The sequence below is a fragment of the Oryctolagus cuniculus genome, chromosome 2, assembly GCF_051225735.1.
Source record: "Oryctolagus cuniculus isolate XC-2025 breed Fujian yellow rabbit chromosome 2, ASM5122573v1, whole genome shotgun sequence".
In the NCBI taxonomy this organism is placed as follows: domain Eukaryota; kingdom Metazoa; phylum Chordata; class Mammalia; order Lagomorpha; family Leporidae; genus Oryctolagus; species Oryctolagus cuniculus.
In genome coordinates this window covers 66,149,035-66,171,378 of record NC_142868.1, presented here as the reverse complement: position 1 = coordinate 66,171,378, position 22,344 = coordinate 66,149,035, and the positions used below count along the sequence as shown (strand labels likewise).

Genomic DNA, 22,344 nt, shown 5'->3' with positions numbered 1-22,344 from the left:
CTGGCTAAATGACGCATCTTTCCTGATCTTGTCCCCTGGGAAGGCTTTTCCCTCCACCTCCCTGCCAGAGGACCAGGGTCACGCTCTTCCCTGGAGCCCCGGAGCCCTGTACACGTCGACCCCACTGGTGCTGCTTGCTTGTGCTCGTGGACTTCTCAGCTGACCTCCCCACCGCTCACTCCCCTCTTGGAAATGGGCTGGGGGCAGATTGGGTTGTCACAGTGTGTATGGAAGTCCAAAGACAAATAGGAGACAGACAGGCCCAGAGCTGCTTCAAGTCCTTGGCACGTGAGAGAGTTGGCAGCAGCACAGCACAAAGCAGCGCAGGGAAACACCGTGGATAGTTTCCACCAAACTCACGTACACTCCTCCACGCATGCAGGCCATATGCCTGAGCAAACATTCCTCTGTCAAACTCCACAAATACTTGTTAAACGTACCATGCAAGGTTCTAATTCCACAGTAGGGAGCCCCTGGAAGTCCCTGTCCTCCTGGGGCTTGCAACCTAGAGAAGGAGCCAAGCACTAACTGACCATGCACGCCATACTCATAAATGATTGCGTAGTTAGAAAATGCATCGTGCAAAGGAAAACAGCGTGCTGCTGCAAGAAAGTGTCTGGGGGAAGAGGGAACTCAGTGTCCACGAGGAGGCAGGAAGGCTCCTCTGAGAAAGTGACCTTGAGGCTGAAACCCTCAGGATGCCAGGGAGAGTGGGCTCGCTCTCTGCACTGGGCGGGAGGGATGCTTGACGGAGCTGAGGCTGCAAGGAGCTTCAAGAATGAGAGGAATTGAAAGAATGGAGCAGGTGGCCAAGTGTGGGGAGTGAGGACAAGGAAAGGCATGGGACGGGGCTGCTCGGGTAAGCACGGGCATGATCCGGCCATGCCGTGGGAAAGGCTGGGCCTTTTATATGAAGTCCAGTGGGGGCAGATCAGATCCACAATTCTCAGAATAATAGAATTCACAGTTCTTGAGAAAAACAGATTCACAGGTAGTTCCACAAAAATTCTTATCATTCTTATCTTGACTCATGAATAGAGAGACTATCAATGTCATACACCTTTAATTAGTAATACACAGTGCTGTAAAATGTAATCTTCATTTATCACTGTTGGATCATTAGAAGTTTTAGAATTAGCCACTGACTATCTCCAGTTTCAATTTACATATGTATCTACATATGTAGAAATTTACATTTCTAAGATAGTAAATCCATCACAAAATACTTATTTTTAACATTTTGACCAACAATGGCAGTAACCAAGACAGTTATCTTGAATCTCACACCTCCTGGTTATCTCTGCACCTCTACGCCAGTTTTGCTGAGTTAATGGAGACTCCGAGTTGGAGGTTACAAATCTAAGAGTTACAAACCAGGTTCTGAATCCAAATATAACCATTAAGCACACAGCCCATCCAGATCTCCAAAATCCACCAAACCTTTCATCAAAATGCTCAATGTGTTTCTGATTCCACATTTCCTAACTAGCGACTGGGCCCGGGTGTCCTTGGGGTCTCGGGAAATGTCTCAGCTCCTCTACACGAGCAGGAACGCCCATGCCACCCTGCAAGAACCAACTACAAGTGCCCAGCAGCCCGCCTGGCCTCCCCCAGCCCTCTCTTTTCATGTCAGCGGCATGGATGAGTTGAAGATACTTGCACCAGCAGGTTCATGTTTGCGAAACTAACGCCTCAGACTTAAGTGTTGAGAATTAAATGGTCAAGAAAAGGTAACTGTGCGTTTGCAAGATAACTTCCATCAGCTCAGTAAATAGTCAACAGAGTCCCTGGAACGCCCTCACTCACCGTCCCACTCCTGTCTGTCCTTCCCAGCTCAACTCGAATCCCACCCACCAAGTCCCTGCTTCCTCCATCTTGGACTTTCCAAAGGATCCCGACTCAGTCCACCTGGTGATGTATTGGTTGGTTTTTGGACTCCCCTAATCTGGGGTGGGGGAAGCTCCTGGAGGGCAGGTCTTTGGCAGCCTGGCCTTTGTTTCTCGCCATAGACACTTGTACACGGTAGAATCTCAACTCGTGCTGGTAGATTGAATGCATTTATAAATTTTGGGATGGTTGAGTCTAGGTTATTGATGGTTGTTCACTTTGTAGGTTTGTCAACCGATTACCAATTAAACTGAGAGCAAAGCTAAGTCAAGCCTTCAGTGGTGGCTTCTGGCTAATTATTGGTACCTGTAGCAGAGATTTCAACAGGAAAATGGTGTCGGGACCAGTAATGACAATTCTCCTAGCTGGGATACATCAGCTCCCTCTGGCCCTCAGCCACGGTGCAGGGGCCAATTCCTGTGCCCTCTGCAGGTCAGTGTCCACCTCCTTCATGCCACTATCACTCAAAAGGTAGGATGGAGCAAGCAGTGAAAGGTTGTGGAACTTGGTGCTTCGTTGTTGATTTCCTGGACTCCTGTCTGAGTGGAGAGAAAGGCAGTAAATTCAGGCCCAAGCTTCTAAGGGAGGCCAATATTTTTCTCCAGAGGAAAGATTTATTTTGAAAACTGGCAAAGGATATGAAATGCCAAGCTCAATTCTAAAGCCTGTGGTTGAATGGCAGTTAGGCATGGGCCCAAAATATTTGGGGAAATCAAGACAATCTGGAAAACATGGCTTCTGAGTCCTAGTGGCAGCTCCAGTGCTATTGTCCAGACCCGACTAATTGAGCTCCAGGAAGTCGTGTGCTGGAAGCCGCTTGCTTTCTGGTGGTGATTAGGGTCGTCTGTGTGAGCTGTCTGGGAGTGCACGCACACCCGCTCCCCCTTGGCACACGTCAACCTACGTGAGCCCAGGGAAAAGAAAAAGAAACCCCGTCCGCTCACTGCTTCCCCGCAACACTGTGCTCTGCTCCCGGAACTTCTGTTCCCCTTGATCCCTGCTTGAGTTTGCTGTCTGGCATTTTCCCTGTCAAGGATCAAGCTGCATGTGGCAAGGGGCTCTCCAGGGTCAGGCCGGGGGCCCGGGGCCAAGCAATTAAAGGGGAAAATGGCTAGAGACATGTCTTTGTAGTGGTGTATGGCAAACACGTATCTAAGGTTCATAACCGCCATGCCTGGGAGCCCCTGTGGAGTTCCACAAACAGGAAGGCTCTCTGGACAAGTGAGCATAGCAATGCTGCAAAATCGGAGAAACCGCGGTTTGCAGCGGAAATCAGCTCAGCCTGAACCCTGGCAGCTCAGCCACCCAAACCGGCTAACCTGTCATCATGTCACGAGAGTTCTCACTGAAACCTGCCGTGCCTTGGACATGCTTTTGTGCCTCTCCCAGCCTGGGGTACTGACAGAAGTTTATTGTATTTGGGGGAGGGAGGGAGCCTCCTGCTCTCATAGCCACATCCAATGAAAATACAGTAGATTGATTTTCTAGGCCCCTACCACACCTTAGACAGGTTTTTCCATTGCGTTTATTGTCATCTGACCAGATTTCGAGGGGGGGTCCCCAGTGCCCTAGAGATCCACTGAGAGGCCCCAAGGAGAAGTTGGGGAGCTTTTGGGTCCCTGAGCCACACCCTGGGAGAATTATGCTTTTTGTTTGTGGTTGAAAGAGGGGTGGCAGTCAAATGTGGAACAGCCCATCTCCCTGGGCACGGGCCAACGAGAATGACACGCCACCTGGGAAAGCTTTGCAGAGCAGCCTGCTGTGTGCCTTGATTCTGCTGTCATTGGGGCCCTGGGCAGACGTCTGAGAAGGAGGCCCATGCTGCTTGCTCAGGGCGTTACAAAGCCATGGAGGACACAGGCCCTGACCTCATCACGGTCATCAGTATAAACAAGCAGAAATGGCTGCTGTAACTACTCCACGTGACGCATGGTCGACGCCTGATGGATGGCTTCCAGGGCTTTCCATGCCTCGTTGCACATCCTGGTTGTCACTTGCAAGAGATTCGTAAGAAGCGAACGCCCACCTCAACCTGACCTGCAGAACACAAACATCCAGGAGCGACACCCGGGACAAGCTCAGGGCAAGCCATGCCCGGCCAGGCTTGGGAGGCTGCGATGTGGGCAGCGAGCGCTCGGGATTCAGGGTGGAAGCAACTGCTGTGGCTTTCACGGGAGGAACAGCAGAAGGGAAGCGCCCAGCACAACAGAGGAAGCGGACAGAGCCCCACGACAGCTCCGCTGGCCAGGGAGGGAATCCACAAGGGATGGCTTCCAACAAACTCAGCTCCCCCTTCAGAAGTCGTCTGGGGACTCGGGGCAAGAGCCGGAGACTGGATGTTGTCCCAGCAGCCGCTGGCCCTCTGCCTCCTTGAAGCATCTCCTTTTACAGCTTAGCAACCATTTCTGATCTACAGCAACGAGAAGCCACAAGGAAGAAGTGAGGAATACAAATTCCCAGAATGCAACCAGACAAAGCAAGGCGACCCCTGGAGAGTTTGCCAAAGCAGGTGCTGTCCACGCACAAACACGGGGAATGACGACAGTGGACTGTCCAGGCCACTTCCTGCCTTCTCCCAGCCTTCCATCCCTCGGTCCACCTCCGCCCTCATTCCCAGCCTGCCCCTCACGTGGCTTGCTGTGCCCCATCCAGAAGCCTGAAATAGTGAATTCCAAGAGGGGGCCCCAGCCAGGGCTGGGCTTCTGATTACAGGGTAAAGGGTGCGTGCTATGTGTTCTTTGTTCAAGCTACGGACAGTTGGGGCCAGGACCTCGTTCGTCTAGAAATGCTAGTGGTTCCTCGGGCTTCTCGAAGGAAAGCAAGCTTACTGAGTGCTGTGGTGGAGTGCAGGCCCCTGGAACACGAGAACCGGCATCCGCACACGGAACAGCACGTTTCCAAGCTCTTCCTAGCGTGGTGCTGCCTGTTGCTGGCCAGTTGGGGTGGCTGGTGCTGGGCAACCCTGGGAAGCGCTGGGTCTTACACTGGGTGAGGACTGTATTCCTGTTCCTAAGACACTGGTGGTTACAGAGTGACCGAGTTGTCCTGGTTTCCCTGGGATTGTCCGTGCTTTGGAACATAATGTTGTACCTCCCGAAATGCGCCCTCCCACCCCGATCCACACCCAGAATGCCAGTCCCCTACGGGATGGGCCCTTCCTAAGCCGGCTGCCTGCCACCAGCTATCCGCCACCAAGAACACAAACCCCTGGCTCCTCTCTGCTCCGGGCTCCTTTGGAGGGCCTCCTGCTGATGGCAGCTCTTTTAGGACCTGTCCTTTTTCGGACCTGCCCCACCTGGGACTTCCCCCTGCCACCCCCTTCATCAGTGCCTCCTGTGCGGCCTCCTCTGTGTGCTAATTGCCCTCTGCCCACCGCATGTGCACACGCATGAATGCACACACACATGTACTCGCACAGCCCCGCCCCGCAGGCTCATTCCCCCACAGGGCTCCCCAGCGTGGGCTCAGGGCACCCACTCCCAGTTCCCCCACCCCAGGTATCAATGCCCAGAAGCTGCGCCCTCCTCCTCCCAACTACAGAAGGAGCCGCCCTCCTGTACTGTGCCTACCCCGATCCCAGAGCCCAGCAGAGAGCCTGGTGCAGGCCGGGAGCTTGGTCAGGGCCTGTGGGATTGAACAAACCAGCCTGCGGGCATCAGCTTCCACCAGCCGCCAAGCCTGGGACTGCTCTGACCAGGGCCACCTCGTTTACTATGGGACTCATTCCCTTCCAACATGTGTCGTCAAAGGACAGTGTTCCCACAGCTCTGGGGATGCGCTACCCACCCCACGCATCATGGGCCTGGCTTCCTCTGTGCTACCGCCCCTCGTCCGCCCCCACCCACCCAGCACACACACATGCACATGCGCACATTCAAGGCCACCCCTTGGCTGGCTTCTCACCTTTAGTGCTATATGGAGGATCCAAGTACCTCCCCAGGATGTCACTAGATGGCACTATGTGGGAGGCCCCCTGCCTGGGAGGGTCCGGAAGGGATCAGCGCCTCCTCCTGTAGCTTGAGAATCCACCAGCTGAGTGGCCAGCCGGGGACACAGTCACAGGTGTGACCTCGTACGTGTGCCCTTGGGAGGGTAACGTGGAGAAGAACACAAAGGTGCCCAAAGCCACTGGGAGAGGAAGAAGAAAGCCAGTGCACTGTTTTGAAATTAAGGCTGTGCATGTAACATAACCCATTCCACCACTTGAACAAAATATGACTGTCTCACATAGCCAGCCAGTTTTTTTGTTTTGTTTTTGTTTTTTGTTTTGTTTTGTTTTGTTTTAAATCAGTAAGAGCAGTTGTTTGGTTCAGGCAACTTGCCATTTTATTTATTTATTTTTTAAGATTTATTTATTTATTTGAAAGACTTACACAGAGAGAGGAGAGGCCTTCCTTCCGCTGGTTCACTCCTTGGTTAACCACAACGGCTGGAGCTGGGCTGATCCGAACCCAGGAGCCAGGAGCTTCTTCCTGGTCTCCCATGTGGGTGCTGTGGGCCCCAAGGACTTGGGCCATCTTCTACAGCTTTCCCAGGCCATAGCAGAGAGCTGGATCGGAAATGGAGCCGCTGGGACTCGAACCGGTGCCCATATGGGATGCCGGCACTGCAGGTGCCGGCTTTTGCCACTGCGCCACAGCACCGGCCCATCATCGTAATATTAACTAGTGGATTTACCTATGATCGGACGGATCCCAAATTGCCTTCCAGGCTAAGGTTTTCATTATCATGCATCTCTAATGTTTTAGACTGTAATTTTTAAAATCAGGCCATCAGTCCTCACCCTGTTGGATCACCCTGTCTGTTCGTCACGGGGTATGTGCATTTTGGGAGGCTCGTCACTAGTAAGGTCATTAATAGCGAAAACGTTCCACGTTGTGCTTCGGGACTCGCTGCCTTGTTGGCTGAGAGAGGGAGAAGCAACACGTGAAATGAGCTGACAAGGCAAAACTGGGACATATGACGCTCCTCACCACGGAGAGCTGGAGAACAAACAACCGTGTAAGAATAAGAAATTCAAGACGTTCCCATGGAAAAGACAAGCTGCAGCTGGGAAAGGGGGGCCGGGGTGCTGGCGATCCAGGAAACGGAGTCAATGAAATAGCGCGATTTGGAAAGCAGTAATGCTTGGGGGCGATTTATGGGGTGAGACCGGATGGGTGTGCAATGTGATATGACAGCTAAAGCAACGAAGGGGAGTTCAGCCTCCCAACCAGAGTGCTTCGCCCCACAGCAGTGGCGTCTGGTGACCAGACCACATCTGTGTACCGAGTACCTAGTGCGTGTCAGGTACTAAGCACCCAGTCATGTCACCTCCAGACTGGAGCTCAGAGCAGGTAAGTAGCTTGCCAGGATCACAGAGCTAGAAACTGGCAAACTGGAATTTAACTTCATGCCTATCCCACTCCAAAATCTCATCTTTATTTGTGAGTACTGCAAAAGCTTTGTGCAAAAAAATGAATTAGAAGGTAAGTTTAATTTGGTGAAAAAATTATTTTAAATCCATGCATTTTTAAAATTTTTATTATTATTTTTATTTGAAAGTCAAGAGTTACACAGAGAGAAGATAGGCAGAGAGAGAGAGGTCTTCCATCCGATGGATCACTCCTCAATTGGCCGCAACAGCCGGAGCTGAGCTGATCTGAAGCCAGGAGCTTCTTCCGGGTCTCCCATGCAGCTGCAGGGGCCCAGGCATTTAGGCCATCTTCTACTGATTTCCCAGTCCATCGCAGAGAGCTGAATCGGAAGAGGAGCAGCCGGGACTAGAACCAGCACCCATATGGGATGCTGGTGCCACAGGCCAGGGCGTTAACCTGCTGAGCCACAGCGCTGGTCCCATCCATGCATTTTTTTTTTGTAACATACCTTTTCTTGAACTTTTTGAAGATGCCTTGTACTTTACACCTGACCCCGCTTGGTACGTGAAGCCATGGGAAATGAGGACGCCTCACTGTCTAGTTCCAGGAGGAACACACCCAGCCCTTTGGCTGTGGGGTAGTGTAAGGTACACAGGAACCGAGAGGCGTGCTTCCTGGATTCCAATCCCAGGCCTGCTTCTCCCCAGCTGTGAGACTCTAAGAGTGTCACTTAAGCTCTGTGCTCTACATCCTTCAACTACAAAACGGGCAAAATGCTATTATCCACACAGGAATGTTGCTACAATCAAATGAATGTCAGGGTCGGTGTTTGATGAATTGTATGGCTCACGCATGACGTGGAAGTATCACTTGTCATGTGAGCCAACCTGTAAATTGTTGGTAGTGTTGCTCTTTGGATTCTGCACGTTCATCACGACCAGCCAGTTCTGTCTCGTGCATTTGAAATCTCTACAGTACTAACCCTGCTCTGCAGGGAGGAGATCGGAATATCAGAGACGAATGCCTGGTCTTCAGGGCATGACCAGGGCTGTGCATAACTGGCTGCAGCCCCCTCCGGACTCACAGAACCTTCTGGAAGTCCTTTGTTTTGCAAAAAAGTAAGGATCTGTCATCTAGGAAAATTGAGTTTTGAAGGAAGGGGGGCAACAGGCAGATGATGGTTCTGGAACTCATCCTAAAGGAAGAACGGTTGAGAGAAACGAAGATAGGCAAGGCCTGGATGAAAGAAACACAGGTCCCATCTCCAAACGTTGGTATCAGCGGAGCCTAATGGACTCAAGTTACTCCTGGGGGTGGCGCCGGAAGGCAGAAATGGCGGGGGGCGGGGCTGTGATGCAGTGTGCCCCCTGCTGGACTGCAGTTGCTTTGCTAGTAAAAGGTGGTGATTGGATCCTGTTTCCGACAATTCTCCAACATCAGCTGCATGTTCTACCATACTTCTGACTCGAATACTCAGAGTTAGCGCCTCACAGGTGAGGAGGCTCAGTCCCATAGGACTGCCCCCACCTCAACACCAGGTGCCGTGCCAGGTCCCCAGGCTACCAGCACCAGCACTTGTGTCTGATAATTTGAGGATGCTCGTGACTCCTCCTTAGGTTTTATAATTCACTAGAGAGAATCCCAGAACGGACCTCGATTACAGCTCTACTACCCAGGATACAACTCAGAAACAGCCAAATGGGAGGATGCGTGTGCAAAGGAGGGAAGTGAAAGGGTGCAGGGCTTCTGTTCTGTGGCAGCTGCCTACGGCCGTGCTGTTCTGAGGTTTTATATGGGTTTCATCGCATAGGCATGAGTGATTAAATCCCTGCTCACGACCCTGGACTCCATCTCCAGTCCCCAGTTGGTGGGGACAGGGGTTGAAAGTTCCAACTGTGGAATCACAGGGTTGGTTACCCTAGCAACGAGCCCCAGTGCTGAAGCCTTCCTGCCCCTAACCTCAGGACTTGTCTCATTAGCATAAACCAATGCATAGGAGAAAGGGGCTCATTATGAATAACAAAAGTCACTCCTATCACTCGAGAAAGTCCAAGGATTTTAGCTCTATGTCAAGAACTGTGAGGAAGACCAAATAAATATTTTTATTATACCACAGATCCACTTTAACTTCCCCTTCGTCTCTAACGTTCTGATTACAAGATATATAATTCAGCTCAATGTAAGAAAATAACTTCTGGGGCCGGTGCTGGGGTGTAGCAAGCTAAGCTGCAGCCTGCGATGCCAGCATCCCATATGGAGCACGGGTTCAAGTTCTGACTGCTCCACTTCCAATCCAGCTCCCTGCTAATGAGCCTGGGAAAGCAGCGGAGGATGGCCCAAGTGCTTGTGTTCCTGCCATCTGCATGGGAGATCCAGGTGGAATTCCAGGCTCCTTGTTCCTGGCTGGGGCCCAGCCATTGCAACCATTTGAGGAATGAGCCAATGGATAGGAGATTCTCTCTCTCTCTCTCTCTCTCTCTCTCTCTCTGTGTCTCCCTGTACCTCTCCTCTTCAAATAAATAAATCAATCTTGAGAAAAGAAGACAATTTCTCCACCACTAGAGCACTTCAGCAATTTAATGAGCTGCCCCCAAAGGTGTGGGCTACTTAGAGTAGAAGTGCCGCAGTGGATGTTGGGTGTCCCCAGTCAGGGACTCTGAGGAGGAATCTCCGCCCTGCCCCGGTGGGGGTAGTGTGGACCAAATGGCCACGCACCATAACTGTTGAGACACAGGGTAACGCGATCTCCTTGCTTGATTCCAGAGTCGAGAGATGCTTCCATTTTGGATGAACAGCACGGGCAAGAGGGAAGGCTGGCAGCGTGGATGGCACGGCTACGACAACGAGCTCATGGACATGAGAGGCATCTTCCTGGCCTTTGGACCTGGTAGGCGAGGGAGTGACCCGGTCCTCTCAGTCAGCTGTTCCCAAGGAAGTCTCCCTAGCGGGGCTGATGGTGCCAGTAAAGGCTGCAGTTGATTCCTTTATGGACCCCGTTTATGAGCAGAGCTGAGCAGACCCAGCCGGTCCATGAACCATCTCTTGCTGGCTTCCTTTCAAATGCTTCTTGGGTTTGGCAAAGGGGGCCAAATACTTTTCCTTGTAGATTTTAAATCCTGAGTGCAGTGAGGAAAATGTATTCCACATGTTTGTGATTCATTTTTTACTTAATTCATCAAAATGTTATTTCACAGCTATCTGGTGTCCAGGAAAGCTTATTGGACCCTGGCTGCTGACAGCCGTGAGCCTCAGAGTGGATGTGACTGCTTCGTGGGGCCTGACTCTTCCACAGTCTCTCCCTGTCTAGGGCACCCTGTGGGGGTTCATGGGGTGTAGGGCCCAACCAGAAGCTAGGACGTACTCAAAGACAGACTTGGAAATGACCTAGAGCCTGACTTTGGGAATGAGCCAGAATGGCTAGGTATGCCTTGAATGAGAACAAATTTTCTCTGCCTTTCTTGATCAGATTAATCCTTCCAGCTAGAGGAGAGCAGAGACAGGAAGGGCCTATTTTGTCACTTGATTTAACTGATGGAGCACTGTAAAGTCACACATTGCAGAAGTTGAACAAACACTCTGAAGACCATCCTAGTACCTCCACACCCCCTTCTTTCCAAAGGAAGGCACTGGGGAGAAAACGCGTTCAGCAACCACTAACCATCAGTTGACGTGTTCATGAGCCACCCTTCCTACTGCTGTCCACCCTCCCTTATTAAATGTAATAAATGTACCCTGATATCTGCATTATGAATGTTCTAAATACCCTTTCTAGATGTTGGCCAAAATGCTTCATCCCACAGAAGTCCACACTTTCCTTTCAAATTAGAGGTTAGACACCATGCCTACAAGTTCTGCTCTGCTCTGTGATGTAGCAAGACCAAAGGCACGTGTCAACTCGCCTCATTCCGTCTGCCTTGTTTTGCTCTACTTACCACAAAGCAGCTATTCACAACTGAGAAGTGTCAGTGTCTGCAGCTTGCAGGGGTGCCACTGGGAGCCCGCGCTTAGGAAGCATGTCGACACAATCCCTGCCCCTGTGTGATCCAGCTTCCCAAGTCCCCAGGTGAGCTTCAGACCCCAGTAGCAGCAACTAACCACAGCACTAACTGAGTTCCTGACACTGGCCCAAGAGGACTTCACAGGAGGCGGAAGATCCCAGAAGAGAACAAGATCATGAATGCAAAGCAGTTGTCTGTTGAAGCAGTGTAAGTGAGCAAGAGTCTCCGCCAGTTCAGAGCAGAACACAATCTAGCCCCACACCAAAAATTCCAACAAGGTCCCCAAAGCGGCACTCGCTTACACACAGTGGGGAGACTTCGTCCATTAACAAGAGGCCTGCGTCGTATGCTCCCTGAAAACTAAAAGCCTTCGGTCTTTTACAGACAGCAAGACGACCCCTGATGAAAGTGCACTGGGCTAATTGCAGAATGTTTCCAGGCAGATAGAGCCTGGAGAGCCTCCTCAAACCATCACGTTTCTGGCTCCAGTTCTCATGAAAGATTAAACAGCTTTACACACTGACTGTTTACTCGGAAGAAAATTTAAGAGCAAGGCCTGTAATAGCTATCTAGCTGCACTCTGAGATAAAGGTGCATCCCTCCTGATTAATTGTATGAGCTCGTTGGGCAGGAGCCTGGCCATCACTGCGGCTGCCCAGACACAGCCTTGGAAGTCGGGAAGTCGGAAAGTCTGGTCCGGCGAAGGGAAAGGGAAGTCATTCTGAAGATAGCCTCTCTCTGCTTAATCCCGGCTTCTAATTTGAACGAGCTAATATTGCCCTGGAGAACTCCACACTGAAGATAAGTCAGCAGGAGTGAGATTCAGCGAGCAGCCTGGGAGCTAGCAAGCCTCACTCAGAAAGCAGCCCAGGGTGGCCAGGCACAGCAGGCCTCCAGAACCTCTCTCTTTAGGAGACGTTTTTAATATATATATTTAAAAAAGCCCTTAACGCATGGGAATAACTTGGACTCCCAGTTCAGGTTTGGAATGCCCTCTGAGCTGCTGGACTTGTCTGGAGCTTCTCAAGTTGAATCGGGCATCGTTTTACCACTCAGAAATTTTCTAGATGCTTTCATTCCAGCCAGGATCATCTCTGCGGTGGGTCCAGAGTCCCATCCCTGCAGAACGGGAAGCGGTGAGGTGGACAGGCTGGGAAAGAAAATCAGACGCTCCTTCCTGCTTCCACACACGTGACTTGGTTTTTATAAGAAGGTGACCTGTCCTAACACTGTGATGTGAAGACCTTGACCTCAGTTCTCCCCGTGAAGGGTTAAGGAAGTGGGCTTTTGAAGGCTGGGGAAGGACACCTGGGTTTGCTGCTGTCCACCCCCTCACCTGTCCTCCCACCTACATGGTGATGAGGACATGGCCGTACCTGGTGTGCAGGAAGACTGTCACATCCGGGTCATGGGGGCCAAGTCCAAAGAGAGAGGACTTGCTTCCATTCCACTGCTTCCTCGTCTGCTTCTGTCATTTGCCTTCATATGGAGAGGCGCTAGGGCAGCCCCTGCTCTCCTCTCCAGGCAGGCTATACAGGATCTTTTTAGGGATTTTTTTGCTGTTTATTTATTTTATTTTTTTTAAATAAATTTATCTGTGGGTGAAAGACTCCCAAGGAAATGTCCAGTGGAGCTTCCAAAGTATTTAGGAAACCAGGGCTGCTGCTGAGCCAGTGAGCATTGAGGAAACCACATGTCAGAGTCCATCAACACCGTGACCTTGGCAGGGTAGGAAAATGGAGATGCGTCCTTGAGTTGCTGTAGGGCCTCTGCACTTGGGTCCTGGCTAAACAAGACGTGTTGGAAGGATGAGTACATCATTTAGTTTGGTTGAGGAGGCCCAGCAAGATGGTGGCTTCTGTGAGCCCATGGGCTTCCCAGTGCTGTGCAGACACAGAACAGCGCGGGCTGGCCCTTGCGCTCCTGCAAGGATGCTCTGTTGTCACAGAGGGGCGCAGTTACACACCGCGTCTGCTTGCTCACTTGTCTCTTAAGGAAGCTCCTGTCCATGAGCCACTGAAAGCTACTTCCTTTCCCAACCTGTAGCCTTCCAGATAGTCTTCCACATTCACCGCCACTTGGCTGCACCCTGCTGATGGGGTGGATTTTTCCGTAACAAAGCTGCCTGAGTGTAATTCCTCCATGGTGTGATTCAGTCCCTCTCTGGCCTGTGAGTGATCTGATAGCCTATTCGTTTGCTTTTCCCTTTCAGACTTCAAATCCAACTTCCGAGCCGCTCCAATCAGATCGGTGGATGTCTACAACGTCATGTGCAATGTGGCGGGCATCACCCCGCTGCCCAATAACGGGTCCTGGTCCAGGGTGGTGTGCATGCTGAAGGGCCAGGCCGGCTCAGCCCCAGCTGTCCAGCTGAGCAGCTCTGCACTGGCCTTGATTCTCCTCTTACTGTTCGCGTCTTAACTGTTCACGTTGCTGGTCCCAACACACTGCCAACAAGCGTGTCTCCAATGTGGAATGATGTTCATGCTCTGTGTGAATAATTGCTTCATTAACACAATCAAGGCTCTATAAGTATATTATTCCTGGATGATTCTACACATAGAAGTCCCCACTTCTTAAAAAAGGCAGATCCAACCGTTGTTTTCCTGAAGGTAGGAAAAGCCGGGTTTTTCATGTGTTCAGTTAAATGAGGAGTATCCAAAAGTTTATGGAAAATGTGTGCTATGAAAAAAAAAAGAACCACGCATGGATTTCAAAATGGTTTCCACCAAAATAAATTTGTCTTGTACTTCCATTTTCCCACAAACTTTTTAAAGAACCCTTGTGTTCTCCTTTCTTCTCAGGTAATTTCTCAGGATGAACTGATCAGGGGCACGTGTGTAGCAACCAAACTTTGAATGGCTATGGCATGGTCATCCTGGGCCTTGCCCTGTCTGTCTTGCACATGAGACCATGGTCTGTGGCCTGTCCACATCCAGGAGCCATCCCTGGGATCCATGGCCGCAGTTCTGTACTGCTCCCTCCATCGCAGAGGAGTGGAGCTCTACCTGAAAGCCCTAACTGCCGTATCTGACACAGCTCAGTAGGAAGTCTCAGACAGGATGTGGTTTAGCAGAGATCAACCAACCAATAGAAATCACCCAGGACGAAGGAACCAGGTGAATGGCCCGGGTCCCCTTCCAAAGCAGGGCTTGTTTCACAGCAACAAAGGGAATCCTTGAGTGAAGCAGAATTTCAAAGGAAATGGTAGAAGGTGGGGAATGGATTGAGCGTGACAGAGTCCCTGTACCAACTAGCCGTTTAGTCAAAGAGGAAACAGTTTAGTCAAAGAGTGACCTCAGAGACCCAAGTTCTTTAAAACCCTCTGAGAAGAACCATGAAGTCCAAGTTAAAGTATGTTTACTGAGTCACCCTCATTTATTGTGGGAGATTCTTTTTTTAAAAAATATTTATTTATTTGAATGTCAGAGTTACAGAGGGAGAGGGAGAGGAAGAGGAAGAGAAAATCCGCTGGTTCACTCTCTAATTGGCCGCAACAGCTAGAGCTGTACCAATCTGAAGCCAGGAGCCAGGAGCTTCTCCAGGCCATAGTAGAGAGCTGGTTCAGAAGTGGAGCAGCCGGGACTCAAACTGGCGCCCATATGGGATGCCGGTACTGCAGGCGGTGGCTTTACCTGCTATGCCACAGCGCCAGCCCCAACTGGGAGATTTTCTAAAACAAGAGATAATTGCATTTTGAAATGACCAAAGTCACATATTTACAAGTGGCTCAAACTTAGGATGGCTCAACTTATGAGTTTGAACTTTCTGATGGTGCGATAGCAATGTACATTCAGTATCAATCATACTCGAATTTTGAATTTGGACCTTTTCATGAGCTGGCGATAGGCAGCACGATCCTCTCTTAATGATGGTGGGAGCGGCAGCAGCCACGGCTCCGTGAGCTCTGCAGTCACGAAGGGGAAACAACCCACACTCTTCCGTGTGCTGGCTGGAGGTTTACGTGCGGTAAGTGCACTTTCCACCGCTGGTCCCGTTGTAAGCTGAGGAGCACCTGTGAATAGATCCTATTAAAAATCTGAGTTTGCAAAAGGAAAAAAACGACTTTGCACTAAATGAAGCACCTCTGCAGGCGGGACTTTGGGCAGGAAGCAGCAACACAGGAGGTCTCCCCGGGGGATGCAGCCCTTACGTGGTGTTTACCTTGAAGAAAGAACATCAGCGCGTGCCCCGTTCAGGAAGGCTGGGAGCAGCTCTGTGCCGTTAATCATGAGAGCAAAGGATCCCTGCTTAAAACTCTTGCATTTATCTTCACAAAAGAGGCCTAAGATTTTATGTAATATGTTTTTAAAGCTGTAGCAAATCATCACATCAGTCGGCAAGGAGGCAAATCAGCCTTTGTTATCTGGCTGAAAGCAAATTAGCACTTTCTGAGCAGCAGCAGTAGTCGTTGAAGCAGGCATCCTTGTTCCAAGTTCCCCTTCCCTTTAAAGGCCGGCCTTCCAGTGCATTCCCAGAGCTCGCTTTCCTTCCTGGTGAAGGAAGGGCCTCTAAGAGACATCCAAGTGCTCCATTTAAAAGTGGATCATCAAAAGCAGGAGAGGAATAAACAAGTGTTGTCTTGCCTCTGTCTTTTCTGTTCGGTTCTCCCATTTTTCTCCTTCACTCATCCTTAAATCCTTCCAGGTACACAATACAATGTCAGGTATTTGTCTGACAAAGTGTCATTACTAAATAAATGATGCTCAACAAATGAATCGGAGTAAGATACAAAAGGAATCATGAATACTTGTAAAAAAGAAAGAACATTCAGACACCCAGTGGAAAGAAAACCTTTTTGTCTAAAATAATGCAGACATTGGAATGGCTTCGTTATTTGGCTAAAATGTGTTTCTTTTTATTTTTAAAGTTATGTTATTTTCTCCAGAAAAACTCCACTTTCTGTAAATGTGCTGTGTTGCATAAGAGTAAAAATCTGCAAGGAGCATGTACAGACACCTTTTGTCCTGGCCTATTTTACGGCTTCACTGGTAATTCCAGGAGGAAGACACTTGGGCTGTCAAGGATCTAGGAGAAGGGGTGGTCCTGAAAGTACAGCAGAGATGAATGGCTACTTTCCATAGGCCTGGTCCCCAGAATCCAATGTAACTACGTTCTCAAGACCTCAGCATAACCTTGAACGGGCCCAGGGAATTCTTTCTAGCCTAGGCGAGTCCTGAAGCAGCACGTGTCCCGGCTGTGCTTCGGGACAGGGTAGTCTGCAAGCTTTCTGGGACTTGAAGCATCGCCTGCGCCCTGTCCCGAGGACCCGGGGTGGGGCTCAGACACCACCAGTGAATTATGCTGAGCTGAGCTTGCGCTGAGGAGCAGTGGGCTCTGCTTTGAGCCTGGTTGAGCCGAATCTCCTTCATCACCAGTCAGTTTTTCTGGGAGCCCCAAGACCGACGACATTGGCTGCCAACCCCAGGGGGGTCAAGTTTCCAGCCCTCCTAAACCAAAGCAAATCTGTAAGCCCTCCCGCAACTTGGTTTCTCCACATCCCACTCCTGGGGCCTTTGAGAGTCCCAGCGGTGCTGTTAGAGAAACTGGGACATTGTTCAAGACTCACAGCTATTTTATGGATTTGCTAAGAGAGCGCTGTGCATTTCTGTAAATACCAAGAGATTTCCAAATGTGACTGTGTGTTTTACCTTTTTAAGCCATTTGTGATAGACCAAAGTCAACAACTCTAAGTCAAGTGCTTGCTGAAGAAAGGGGCAGGAGGTAGCCTTGACGGATTGCTCGTGAAGCACCTGAAGCTGGTCTCGGGGCTGTGCTCTGGAAATACACGCTGTTTTGAAGTCATAAAGTAGCATCTAGCGCCTCAAATGTTTAATACATGTCCCATAAAGATGTGTGCAGTGAGAAACAGAATAAATGACATTAAGGAGACTTGCTTAAACCTCAGATATTCCCTTCTTTTGTAATTCCTCAAATTAAACAACCTTTCTACTTTTGTCTTGCTTTTTAAAAATCATTGCCCAAGAGACAATTTGATTATACTTTATTTCATGGATAAAACATATTCTACCCCAGGCTTATAAATTAGACTTCAGAAAAGAAGGAGGGGAGGGAGGGAGGGGAAAGAGAGAGGGAAAGTGATTAGATTTTACATACACTAAACACATTAAGTTTTTTTTTAAAAAAAACAACTTTATTGACGTTGAATTCACTTAGCATAAATTCATCCATTCAAAATGCACAATTTGATGAGTTCAAGTGTATTCACAGAGGTGTACAATTTTCACACAGTTTTAGAATTTTTCTCACCTCAAAAAAAAAAAAAAAAACCATTAGTACACTAACAGACCCTTCTTTTCCTCCCATCAAAACCCCAGGCAGCCACCAAACTTTTTGTCTCTACAGGTGTGTCTGTTCTCAATATATCATAAAAATGGAGTAGCACAAGATGTTGTCCTTCGTGCATGGTTTCTGCCACTTAGCATGTTTTCAGGGTTATAGCAGGAATCCATACTTTATTCTTTTACATAGAAGTAATATTCCATTGTATGGATATACTACAATCTATATATTCATCTGTTGATGGCTATCTATTTCTTCTTACATCTTAGATACCACCAATTTTGCTGCTCTGAACTTTCATGGACATATGTTTTCATTTCTCTTGAGACTTAATCTCAGAGTAGACTCCTGGGTCACGTGGTAACTATGGTAAACTTTTGAGGAACTGCTATTTTCCAAACCGACTGCTCCATTTTGCATTCTCACCAATAGGGCATGGCAGTTCCAGTTTCTCTATATCTTTGCCAACACTTGTTACCACCTGTCTTTCTGAATTATAGCCATTGTAGTGAGTGGAAAGTGCTATGTCATTGGTTTTTGCTTGCGTTTCCCTAGTGGTAAATCATGTTGGACATCTTTTCATGTGCTTGTTGGACATTTGTCTTTTGTTGGAGAAATGTCTACTCAAATTATTTGCCCATGTTTAAATGAACTATTGGTCTTTTTGAGTTGTAAGCATTTTTACCCTTGTAGGTACAAGTCCTTTATCAGATAGATAATTTGCAAATATTTTTTCCCATTCTGAGTTCATGTGTTCAGTTTCTTGATGGCATCCTTCAAGGCACAGAAGTTTTAAATACGTGATGAAGTCCGACTTACCTGTTCATCCTCTGTCAGCTTTACTTTAGGGATCATATCCAAGGTTTTACTTGATCCAAGATCATGAAGGCTTACGCCTCGCATATCCTCTCAACTTGTGATTGTCTTAACACTTACATTTAGGTTTATGATCCATTTCGAGTTTTTTTTTTAATGTATGGTGTGAGGAAGAGACACAACTTCATTCTTTTCCATGTGGCTATCTGGTTGTCCATGTATGACTTATTGCAATGTATATTAATATTTAGAGAAATGTTAAAATGATTCTGTTGAACAAAAACAGAAAAAATTATAAACTTGAATTTTTGTGCCTCTGACTGGTGAAATTCAGCATCGCTTTCTATATTCACTGTACATCTCCCCGTCTCACATCACATGATTTGGGAGAAGTAGAGTAAAACATCGCATAGAGGACTTTGGGCACTTTATACACATTGTGATTCTTCTACAGCCGTGTGGCTTAATATGTGTTTTGGCCACTTGGAGTCCCCTGCCCTGAGTCATGAACTGCAGTGCCTTGGAAACCGTTTTGCTCATCAATATTTCCGAAATTAATAAGCTGTGTGGGCTCTTGCCACATATTCAGAGAAGAATTCTGAATACTGGCTCAAATGGACCAGGCAGCATGCGAAGTTTTAAGGATTTTATTCAGTGTGAGAAACATAGGAGAGTGAGGGCTCTACCTAAGGGAGAGAGAAAAGTCTAGAAATTAAGTTGGGATCCACACCAAGCAGAGAGCAGGCCAGAAGCCACGGGCAGCTAGCGTTTGGTTATGAGCAGCCACAGCATCTTATCACAGGTAGCAAAGAGAAGGCAAAGAGAGCAGGCCTGAAAGCCACATGCCCCCAAGGCGCGAGGCAACAAGGGCGGGGCCCACTGTGCCAGGCCTTTTATTCACTCCCAAAGGGGAGTAGCCTGATTGGCAGGGGGGATCAGGAAGGGGGATGAGAGCACACAGGGGTGTGGTGAAGGCAGGGCCTTCCAGCTCTTATCTGCCTGCCTACATCACCTTCAGCAGGATCAAGGCCCTGCCTGCACCTTGGCCCCTGAACTGTAGAACTCCTGTGGTTTTAGACCCCCGACTTGGTGGGTCTTTGTTTCAGCAGCCAGAGGTCTGCACCCTTCAAGTTGTTTCTGGGGTCAGCCCAACTCATCAGGTAGTGTGCTATGTTCTGGGACCACACAGAGGACAGAACTGTGGTTACAAAAGACAGAAACGCGCCACTGCAGAGCTCACACTGTGGTTGCTGCGTTCTTCTGTGAGGAGTCATGGGTTAATAGGCAGTCTGGAAGTTAAGGGTGGAAAATTTCCTCCTAAAAGTCATCCTTAGCAAGGTCTAAGTGCCTACCTGCCCACTCCTTGGGAGCTTCCAGTCCTAGCAGCCAGGGAGTGGTGACTCCATCCTCCTGAGCTCCCAGCAAACTGTGAAAACAGATTAGGCAGCCCACCCTGCCATGGCTCTTGCGTTTTATCAAGCCAGATGGGGTAAAGGGTTGCAAATCAGGTCTTTTGCTGGGTTTTGTCCCTGTCTAGTAATGGAATGTTACTCTGATTGTCAAGATTTTTTTTTCTTCAAAATTGTACTTAAAGACCCCAGGGCCATGGGGTCCCCCAGTTTTTTTCCTCTGGGAACCCCCTCATCATGCCACTCTGGCTGGAGGCCTTTGATTATAACCAGTCTTGCCATTTAAATCTCTCTGCTTGTCTGCTGGGAAATTCTTCCGTGTGAGATGAAGAACCAAGGTAATAATAATTTCTCTACCGATGTTTTCCTGTAACACTTCCGGTTTTTTTCCTTTGTTATTACATTTATTTATTTATTTGGGGAAGAGTGGGGAGAGAGCTCCCATATGCTGATTCACGCTCCACAATAGCCATGGCTGGGCCAGGAGCTGGGAACTTAGTCCAGGCCTATCCCCCCACCCCCTGCCATGGGTGTCAGGAACCCAGTTACTTGAGCCATCACCAGGTTCTGCGTGAGCAGCAATGGAGCCAAGTCCTGAACACAGGAACTCCGACGTGGGATGGATGCTAACCTGCTTGTTAACCGCTAGCCGAAACGCCTGGCCCACATTCTTCCACTTTTGAGTAGAATTGTATTTGTATTTTTTTAGAACAAAATGTTCTGGTTGCTATGGGCAATGCACGAAGGAAAGAACTTCAGAGAAAATGAGTGTCTCGCAATGAAAGAGAGCAGAGGATCTGGGGGCAGGAAGTGCCGCCTCTTGTTTTCCTGTGGCACGCTCCGCCACCGCCTCCCTGGGGTCTCGCTCTTGGCCATCACATAGACCCTCCACCTGCTCTTTGCCTCCCCTGCAAAGTTAGCTCTCGGCTAAAGCAGAGCACGTTACTCAGGTGCTTGAAAAACAAAACAAAGCAAGACAAAACAAAAAACCACTTGTCTCTTTCATGTCTATAGAATTGATTCTGAATTCTGCCTGCAGCCCATTTCTGTGCTTTGATTTCCCTCACATCTCTTCATGCTCCACCAGAGACCCCCCCAGGGGGGAGGGGGCAGTGTTCTGAGCCCCCTTGCTATTGCCCTGTGTCCAGGATGCTCCTTCCCACTCTGTCCGGCAAACTTTGATTTATTCTTCACGTCCTAGATTCTCTGGGAAGGCTTTGTGCCTTTGCATTCCTTTTACTGTTTTGTTTATTGCAAAAATAAGCCACTCTGCATTGCAAGAGTTTGTTTCCAAGGTTTCTCCAAGGACACTGGAAGCTAAAAAGAATGCTGGGATGGAGTCTTTTCATTTGGTGGTTTTCCCTAACACCAAACAACACCTGCCACCAGACACGTGATGCTGTCCATGGGATACCTGAGCCATGAATGAATGAATGAATGAAGCACATTAGGATGCTCTGGTCAGATCACATCCTTCTGGACAGAGCTCCACAACGTGGCAATGGGTTGGAAAAGCCAGATGCAGACAACGTTTGGCAGAGAGCAGCAGGACTTGAGCAATGGCCAGCTGTGGGGTACAGCCAGAGGGCAGGGGTTTCCTCTGCAGCTTTTCAGCAGCTCCCTCATTAGTCAAGTCCAAAAGGAAGGGGAGCACTGAGGAGAAGGGAGAAAAGATAAATCAGCTCTGTCTTCACCAAGTCCATTCAACTTTTCAACAAGACTCGGGCACCAGCTTGCATGGTCATTTCCCTGGGCGCTAGGAGAGACAAGAGAAAGGCACTCAGGGTCCTCACCGCCAAGCCTGAGTATTTTCTTCCTTCCCACGTCTTCTCCATGGGACCTGCTTTGATGCTTTCCAGCAGCACTGGGAAGGGGGCGGAGCTCTGTCTGCACCTCTCCTCCCTCTCCTGCCTCTCTGCTGGTTAGCCTAGTCTGGCCTCCGGGGGATGTCAGGGGGAACAGCAGGGAGCCACACTGCCAGCCACTGTGCTCAGAGCACCTTCTCACTCCAACCCACAGGGAGGAGGGGCACCAAGGGCTGGGGGCTGGGCCAGGCAAAAGGGGACAAGCAAGCCATTCTGCTTTCAATCAAAGGGGCAGGGAAGGCACTGTGGTGCCCTCCTGCACCGTATGAGGACACAAAAGGAGCCATCCATAAGGGTGCTCAGTCCTTATGATCATCAGATGCTGAGTCCGCTGCCCCCTTGATCTTGAGCTTTTTAGCCCCCGGAATGGTGAGCAACAAATTCCAATAGTTCAGAAATTGCCCAGTCTTTTGTTCTAGTAGGATGGGTAGATTAAGAAAGAAGTCAAAGCTGGCGCTGCGGCTCACTAGGCTAATCCTCCACCTGCAGCGCCGGCACACCGGGTTCTAGTCCTGGTCGGGGCGCCGGATTCTGTCCCAGTTGCTCCTCTTCCAGGCCAGCTCTCTGCTGTGGCCAGGGAGTGCAGTGGAGGATGGCCCAAGTGCTTGGGCCCTGCACCCACATGGGAGACCAGGAGGAAGCACCTGGCTCCTGCCTTCGGATCAGTGCAGTGCGCCGGCCGCAGCGGCCATTGGGGGGTGAACCAACG

At 49.4% G+C, this 22,344-nt stretch overlaps 1 protein-coding gene across 3 annotated transcripts in view; it reads left to right on the top strand.

The window, feature by feature from the left end:
• The window catches only part of ENPP6 (ectonucleotide pyrophosphatase/phosphodiesterase 6), a 125,200-nt gene extending 111,182 nt beyond the window's left edge, over positions 1-14,018 (top strand). For all 3 annotated transcript variants that reach the window (XM_002709327.6, XM_017338422.4, XM_051832802.3), the window contains 2 exons: positions 10,008-10,131; positions 13,455-14,018. In XM_002709327.6, the coding sequence (XP_002709373.2) occupies positions 10,008-10,131; positions 13,455-13,663 (333 nt within the window). In that variant the 3' untranslated portion in view covers positions 13,664-14,018. The remainder of the gene's footprint in view (positions 1-10,007; positions 10,132-13,454) is intronic.
• Positions 14,019-22,344: the final 8,326 nt, after the last annotated feature.